The sequence below is a fragment of the Ascaphus truei genome, chromosome 20 (genome assembly GCF_040206685.1).
Source record: "Ascaphus truei isolate aAscTru1 chromosome 20, aAscTru1.hap1, whole genome shotgun sequence".
Classification (NCBI taxonomy): Eukaryota; Metazoa; Chordata; class Amphibia; order Anura; family Ascaphidae; genus Ascaphus; species Ascaphus truei.
Genome location: NC_134502.1, coordinates 20,306,022 through 20,315,071, shown reverse-complemented (window position 1 = coordinate 20,315,071; position 9,050 = coordinate 20,306,022). Strand labels below are relative to the sequence as shown.

The window sequence follows — 9,050 nt, the reverse complement described above, 5'->3', positions numbered from 1 at the left end:
TACTTGTTTTGTTTCTAGGATTTGAATAGTAAATTGTGTACAGTTATTGATTTGGATTGTATTGTAATCGATTTGTGAATGTATTGATTGATGGTAATTTATTTCTGTTTACTTATTTTGTTTCTAGGATTTGAATAGTGAATTGTGTAGTTAATGTGTTTAATAATGGGCCAAATAATCTATTATCCATATCTGGATAATAGTTATTTGGCCCATTAATTTAATGTAGGTGTGTTTGGTGGTATGGGGGGGGTGATTTATTTAAATGTAATGTACTCTGTATGCCATGTTTTAGTTTTTTTACAGACAGGGTTGGCACCTGTGCCTTAACCCCTTTATTGCCTTAGCGGGCATTGCTAAGGTAATGAAGCTGCCTGCATTTTTAATTTTTATTTATTGTTTGCGTGAGCAGGGGGTCTCCTGAAATCTACAAAGTTGATTTCAGGTCCGGGGACCCCCTACTTCCCGAGTTACAGGCGCCGTTATGGGGTGCCCGTATCCCTCTAGTCCCGCGGTCACGTGACCCACAATTTTAACATGGCGGGGATACCGGAACCCCATAACGGGGCCTGTAACTCAGGAAGTAGGGGGTCCCCGGACCTGAAATCAACTTTTTTCAGCTCAGGAGACCCCCTGCTCACGCACACTTTGAATAAAAATAAAATGTTTATCAGCTTCATTACCTTAGCAGCTACCCGCTAAGGTAATGATTTTTTATTTGGAGAGGGGGGGGTTGATACTAGTGTGGGGGTGCAGGGGGTCTTCCAAGATAAACAAAGTTTATTTCAGTCTTGGGGACCCCCTACTTCCCGAGATACAGGCCATGTTATGGGGTGCCGGTATCCCTCTGCATTGTTTTGATTCGATCCAACAGGATTTAAACATGGGTGTACCAGCACCCAATAACGGGGCTTGTAACTCGTGAAGTAGGGGGTCCCCGGACCTGAAATCAACTTTGTTCAGCTCAGGAGACCCCCTGCTACAAAACTGTAATTTCAGAATTTTAATAAAACCCCAGCGATCGCCTGTGAGAGGCGCGCAGTTAGAGTGACTGCTTCAGACTCTCTTTCTGCGCGTCTATTACACAAAGGCAGACGCCGGTAGCATTCACACAGCAGGGGTCCCTGCTTTGGGAATCTAATGCGCCGCGGTCATTTCATTAAACACAGCGAGCTTTGTCCCCGTTGTGATCATGGTTTCTCGCATTCATTGCCGCGTGAAGTGTTCGAATAACGGACGCTGCATCAGTACAGCAATTTTAAAAAGCAGAAGCTTGCATTATCTTTATCTTAACTATTTCCAAGCGTGATCCCAAGAAGTTGTTTTCCCAAGAAGCAAAGGGCCTTGAATTATAACAGAAATGTAGCCCTGCTTCATGGTTCTCAAGAAAAAAACCTCTTTTTCATTGCTTATGCATATTCTTGTTTAAACCAGTTCTTTAAACTACGTGTGTTTACCAAAATAGTGTAACGCCTCCAAAAAACATCTCTAACAGGTAGTGCAATGCCTCCAAAGGACAGTGTAACACCTCCAATCTAACAGTGTACGCCTCTAAAAGTGATAATGCCTTTGTAGCTTATAAAAAGGCTGTTCAGCCCGCAATAAACTTGAGCTGCTTAGAGATAATTTTTTTCCTGTCTTTCTTGGCCGCTCCCAGACGTCTTCAAGTTCGTGATAGCGGGAACAAACCAATAGCAGTGCCAATGGTAAAAATCTCCCCGGGTTGAGTAAAAGGGTCTACCGTTCAGGGGGTGACAAGGGTCACCGCCCACGGATATACTTTAACCTTTCACCATGTCTCACCCAGGGCCTGTTTAAAACGTCATTGGAGAATATCAGGGCCCATGTGTTACCCAGGGCCTGGGTCTCTTGTCATTAAAGAATATCAGGGCCCATGTCTCATCCAGGGCCTCGGTCCCATGTCATTGGAGAATATCAGGGCCCATGTCTCACCCAAGGCCTGGGTCCCATGTCATTGGAGAATATCAGGGCCCATATCTGACCCAGGGCCTGGGTCCCATGTCATTGGAAAATATCAGGGAGCATGTCTCATCCAGGGCCTGGGTCCCATGTCATTGGAGAATATCAGGGCCCATGTCTTACCCAGGGCCTGTGTCCCATGTTATTGGAGAATATCAGGGCCCATGTTTTTCCCAGGGCCTGGGTCCCAAGTCATTGGAGAATATCAAGGTCCATGTCTCACCCAGGGTCTGGGTCCCATGTCATTGGAGAATATCAGGGCCCATGTCTCACCCAGGGCCGGTGTCCTATGTCATTGGAGAATATCAGGGCCCATGTCTCACCCAAGGCCTGTGTCCCATGTCATTGCAGAATATCAGGGCCCATGTCTCACCCAAGGCCTGTGTCCCATGTCATTGCAGAATATCAGGGCTCATGTCTTACCCAGGGTCTAGATCCATGTGAGTTTGTGAGTGAAGGATGTTGGAGGGAGAATTACAATCCTACAAATATTATAAACAAAAGTTTGATAAAAATTAGTACTGTGTTATTACACGAAGAATCCCAATTTACACAGATTAAACAATGTGTTACATTTCTGCTCCCACAGGTCTTTATGAACACAATTAAGGTTCAGATGATCTGCATTTCTGAGGAATCAGTGTGTGTACTAATCAGTATTAGGGCTCTGTCTGTGTACTAATGAGCATTAAGTTTCTGTCTGTGTATTAATGAGTATTAAGTTGATATCTGTGTACTAATGAGTATTAGGGCTCTGCGTACTAATAAGAATTGTTGCTGATTTCTTCCTGGCTATACTTCTTACTGTAGCTCCTAATTGTATTTATTTTTATACTTTTTTTTATACTTTCAGTTCAATATAATCCCTGCTCAAATCTATCAGTAATGCTCGAGGAGAATAAGAGTGTTCAAATTAATTTTGTATTTATTTATAAACTGTTTAACCAGAAAATAATACTTTGAGAGTAACAGTACCTCTTGTTTTCAAGTACTTAGTTATGTATGATGACAATACATGGTTACATTAAATAAACAGAGGTTATTCTGTACATTCAAGGTACAGACATTTCATGGACAGTTAAAGATAATACAATTATGGGCATACAGACGAGACAACGAGTATTCTAAAGCTTGCCTTAAACGAGCCCGGTTACATGCTGGGTACATGCTCAGTGTAACCTGGGTAGTTTAAGGCAAGTTTAAGGCATTTCTGCATTGACTAATGACCCATCGGATTAACACAGCAGGGGTCCCTGGCAGTCCCATTCAGTTGTAATGGGACTGCTAGGGACCCCCGCTGTTAATCTGATGGGCCATTAGTCAATGCAGAAATGCGTTAAACTTGCTTTAAAAAAAACCAGCATGTACCCAGCATGTACCTGGGTCTTTTTGGCGATTGCCACTGGTTTGTGTTAGAATAACCGTCGTCACTACAGTATGTAATAGTTACAGACAAGATTTAAACTGAGACAGCTGAAGAACGTAGATTGATGGCGTCGCTGAGAGTCACAGGTAGATTGTTTCAGTTGTGAGGTGCATGGTAAGAGAAGGAGGAGCGGCCGGATTCCTTGTTGAACTTTGGGACCGTGAATAGTCTTTTGGAGTAAGTTCTGAGGTGATAATAGTTGCTTGTGGTAGGAGTGAGGAGCTTGTTCAGATTGCCAGATAGCTGGACCACAAAGTATTTGAATATGACTGGAAAAAAAATACTTGGTGCCTTGACTCAAGTGATGACCAATCTAGATCTTGGAGCATTTCGTAGTGATGTATTTGTACTTACATTATACGTCAAATCAGCATATAGAGTTAGAGAGGGTGTCTAGTCTGATAAAGAGAGTTTGGGGTGTTGTACCATGTACTATATCCCCATATATCATATTTATTAGCATCTGCTGGGCGATACGATTTCTGACCAATTTATTTAAGGAGGATTTGTTCCTATAAAGTACACCTTGTTTGACATAGGTTTTGGATGTCAGGGTATCAATATAAAGCCCAAATGTTAAGTGGGAGTCAAAACAAAATCCCACATTCTTAAAACTAGTGAAAGGGGCTAGAATGGGGTTAGAGTTGGTTCTGACTGTTACTCTGTTGTTGGAAGCTTTAGAAATGTAACCTTAGTCCCAAATGCCATCGACACCATTTTTTCTTTAATTAAAACAGTTTGTTTTGGAAAATTCAGTAATTCAAGGCTTAAAAAATTAAATTGAAGTAGGTGTCCAAGGTGAGTGAAGCTAGGGCTGTGTGTGTATACCGTGTAAGAATGTGTTATCCGCATAACTTACATACCTTCATTGATGCACGATCCCCTTAATGTAAATATACTGTGACTGCAAAATAACAGTTTCTAAAGAATTTTTACTGCATCTACAGTATCTTACATAAATTATGTTGTTGTTACGGCTTTGAAATTAGTCCGATACAACAGACCTACTTTAGTTTATCTCATGCTACTCAGTTATATTTGTACCCTTACACTGGTACATTTCCACAGGGCTGCCTGGATCTCCTTGTTCCTCAGAGTATAGATGATGGGATTGAATAACGGGGTGATGACTGTGTACAGAAGAGAAGTGATTTTCATTACAATCAATGACTGACCTTTGGAGGGAATCACATATTTAGCAATCAGTGTCCCATAATATGTGCACACAACAGCCAGGTGAGAGCTGCAGGTGGAGAAGGCTTTCTGTCTCCCAGTGGCGGAGGAGATATTGAGTATGGTGAGGGAGATACAGACATAAGTCACAACGATGAAGATGAATGGGAAAATAAAGAAAGAGATGGCTAGAAAAAGGACGTCTGTATCTGCAATGCTTCTGTCTGAGCAAAAATGGTCTAAGAGAGGGGTAATATCACAGAAGAAATGGTCTATGACATTGGGGTTACATAACTGAAATGAACAAATCAAAATAACCATACTTAGTGCTGCCATAAAACCTAAGAACCAAGACCCGAAAACCAATTGGAAGCACAGCTTAAAGTCCATAATAGCAGAGTAACGCAATGGGTGGCATATGGCCAGGTATCTGTCATAAGACATCACTGTAAGGAGGAAACATTCAGAACCTGCTGAGGTACCAAAGAGGAAAAATTGAGAGATGCAGCCAGCGAGAGTGATAACGCCTCCTTCTGCCATTATTACGTATAGCATGTTAGGCACAATATCTGTGGTTAGCAAGATGTCAGACAGGGACAGGTGACTGAGAAAGAAGTACATGGGGGTACGGAGCTGGTGACTGGTTGACACCAAGACAATAATAACAACATTTCCAGCTATGGTGCAAATGTATAACAGAAGGAAGACAAAGAAGAGTAAGATCTTGAAGTTGTGAATGGCTGGAAACCCCAGAAGCAGAAATTCTGTAACCGTGGTCTGATTCTCCCAGAGCATTGTGGGATGTTAGAGGAAAAGGAGATCTTCAGATTAAATACCAGTTCTCGTGCTGCAAGAAGAAAGTGTTTAGTGAGACTCGTACAATAATTAAGACATAAAAGCCCCAGATCTTTTAATGGTTCAGAAAGTACTATACGTATACTATATTGTATTTTGTAAACTTTTAAATACAAATATATAAACAGATTACGGATAGAGACACAAATGGGAAACATGTTGCAATAAAAGATAAGAGATAATGTTCATGGTCTGGTTAGGAATCCAACTTCAAGACCAGTCTAAAAAGTCACCTTTACACTGAGTCATTTCCATAGCGCATTAATATAACCAAGACTCGCACATCACGATTTATTCTCATATTCATAGACATGTATCCCCCTAATATTGCCTTGCACTGTATGTATCATGCACTTAATGTATCCCTATTTGTACTATTATCCCTGTATTATGTCTTGTATAGTATAGTATCTATGCATATATGGTTTGTGTTGCAGAAAAATACACAAAAATTACCTTCAACCCAAATAGGATTCTCACCTCACGCCCATCACCTCTCTGAGAAACGTTGTGCAGAGGATGGGAAAAGGATGGATTTCTCTTGATCAGTAACTAACATTAAATTCATTATCATAAAGAGGATCCACTATCAATAAGCCAGCGGAGCATCCAAAGAAAGTACATTAATGGTGCACACTTAGGCTATTAAAACTTAGCATTTAATAAATCACTAGGGAAAAATAATCACAACACATAATAATTGAATTAGTGACAATGAGCAGAAACATAAATAAATTAATAAAATCAGGAAGTGTGGCTGACACATATGATGTCTGCTGGGAGAGAAGCAATTGTCCCTTTAACCAAAAATTCCTTAATATAGACAATCAGTTGATATAGTTGAGATGCGAGTGGTATATAGATATAAACCTTCCCACAAAATAAAGTTAGTAACAGATTGTCTATGCTTGTGCTAATGATTGCCACCAATGAGCTATTTCAGATAATGAACAGTGAGTCCATAACCTAATAGCTGTTGGTTATCAAAAGACTACATACTTTCCAGCATACTGTAGATTATTGCTGTGCAGTTGTGATCAGCTGCAATTAATATCAGCATACAGTATGCTGGTAAGAACTGAGTATGTGAGTCACCATCTGCAGGCAGTGCTACTTAATTATAAGGGTAGTTGAATAGATATAATCAGGCTGTGAGATACATTACAAAACACTGACTGGTTGTTTGAATTATTCACAGATCTGTCAGGGCCAGGTACCGATAGAGTATTTAGCCTCATTCACTCATACACAGCTCAGAATGTGCTGAGTGAGCAGTTAAGCAAACCTTTAGCAGAGCTGAGCAGTCACACTGTGACATATGCCATGCACTTCTAACTGGCTGCCTAAATAGTGAATGTCTGACAGATGAGAAGGAAATATAAACAATCAAGTTGTGTACTAACTGGCTGCCTGAACTTTAACTCATAGAAAATCTGGCTATATCTGTGTAACACTTACAGGAAATGAGGCACAGTGGTTATTGCCGCTTTTTATGTATTCCAAATATTTCCTTCTTCTCCTCCCCTGTGCTAACAGACGTGTAGAACATGTAACGCACACGCACACATAGTGGCACTGTCCAATGGTCAAATTATTTTGTAGGGAAATAATAAAATAAATTGATAAGTTACTTGGGCAAAAACTTCCCTTTTGTAAATGAGTCCTAATACTCATCAATGGTGGGATGTGGTGGGATGTGGTGGGTTGAGGTGGGATGTGGTGGGTTGAGGTGGGATTAGGTGAGATGTGTTGGGATGCGGTGGGATGTGGTGGCATGATGTGGGATGTATTGGGATGCGGTGGGTGGGATGTGTTGGGATGCGGTGGGATATAGCTGGATGTGGTGGGATGCGGTGGGATGCGGTGGGATATGGTGGGATGTGGTGGGATGTGCTGGGATGAGGTGGGTTATTTTGGAATATATTGATATATGGTGGGATATGGTGGATATGTTGGTTTATGTTGGGATATATTGGGATATGTTGGGATATTCTGCTCCATGACTGGCACTGAATCCTATTAGAACTATGTGATATTTTGAGTTACAACAGGATATATTATGTTATCTCACAATGGGGCCGATTCACTAAGCTCCGTTAAGTGGCTTTAAGAGCGCAAAGTACCCTTTGAGCCCGATAAGGCTGCAGTGAGATTCACTAAGCAGTGATAACTGTGCTTTATTGGTCTTAAAAGGGCTTTTTTTTGCCCTCAGCGCAAAATGCGCACGATCAGCCTATTGCGTTGATTTTTGCCAGTACTACCGATTCACTAAGCAGCGCTAAGTGAATCAGCCTTAAAAAACGCGCCAAACAAACGCGCCAGCTAAAGGCAGGCACAAAAGAAGCTAGACTTAGAAAAAAATTCTTTGTTTACCTTTTTGCTGGCACACCATATTCCCCACGCTCTAATTGGCTACCGTACCATGTGAGGCCAGCCATCTTTCTTTTCATGACGTCATCTTTCATTGCCTTTAAATGACGTCATCATTTTTTTTTGTCGGCCAAAACACATGGTTTTCACGGCCCAATCAGGACCGTGAGAACCATATGACGAATGGGGGGGGGGGGGGGTAGGGGGATGTGTGTGGTATATTGCTATGGTTATTGGGGGAAATTGTCCCCAATAAACATGCTATTATGTCTTAACCCCTTCATTGCCTTAGCGGTTAGCCGCTAAGGTAATGAAGCTGCTTTAAAGCTGCAGTTCAGGCAATATCCTGCATGTGTGGTTTTTTTAATAAATCAGTTCTGTAGTAAGAAAAAATACTTTTAGCATTTTCTGTTTTTAAAAAAGCAACTTTGAAAGACCAATTTTCTTGTATTCTATTTTAACAGCCATTTGCTAAGGCACTGCCCCTTCATGTCCTGTCACAAGCCCTGGCACACTCCTTTGTCAGCCCTGTCCTCCCTCTAGCACATGTCAGTGCAGGAGTGCTCATGAATATTCATGAGATTCCACTGAGAGACAGAAGCAGAAGAAAAACATATGCCAGCTCTAATTATGTCACCAAATTTCGCCTATCAATACATGGAGAACGAATTGACCTGCAGCTATACAGTTCTTTAGGTAATTAGAGATTGCACACATGAAACTATTGAAGTAAAAAAATTAATTAAAAAAAAAGACTGAACTGCAGCTTTAATGTATTTTTAATAATAGTGTGTGTGAGCAGGGGGTCTCCTGAACTGAACCACATTGGTTTCAGGTCCGAGGACCCCCTACTTCAGGAGTTACAGGCCCCTTTATGGGGTGCCAGTATCCACTGAACTTTAAAGCTCCCGCGTCACGTGACCGGGACATTTAAATTCTGTAGGGAATACCGGCACCCCATAACGGGGCCTGTATCTCCTGAAGTAGGGGTCCTCGGACCTGAAACCACTGCGGTTCAGCTCAGGAGACCCCCGTCTCATGTATACTACTATTAAAAATCAGATTTGGACAGCACGATCGCCTGTAAGAGCCGTGCATTGAGATGCAGCGTCTCCATGCAGTTCTTACAGGCTGCTTTGTTTATATCAGTTATCGTGCTAAATAACTTTTAGCACGATATCAGGGGGGGGGGAAGGTTATCGCGCGCTATATCCCTTTTGGCCAAGGCAGGCCATAAACGCGCCAA

General features: G+C 41.6%; 1 protein-coding gene across 1 annotated transcript; it reads right to left on the bottom strand.

Annotated features, from left to right (window-relative positions):
• Positions 1-4,438: 4,438 nt before the first annotated feature.
• Positions 4,439-5,374, bottom strand: LOC142470992 (olfactory receptor 5V1-like). Its single transcript, XM_075577794.1, has one exon. It carries the CDS (start codon positions 5,372-5,374, stop codon positions 4,439-4,441), a length of 936 nt encoding a protein of 311 aa, XP_075433909.1.
• Positions 5,375-9,050: the final 3,676 nt, after the last annotated feature.

Bases quoted from the DNA above. Each gene is read 5' to 3' on its own strand.
- LOC142470992 (XM_075577794.1), bottom strand. From the start codon at position 5,374: ATGCTCTGGGAGAATCAGACCACGGTTACAGAATTTCTGCTTCTGGGG.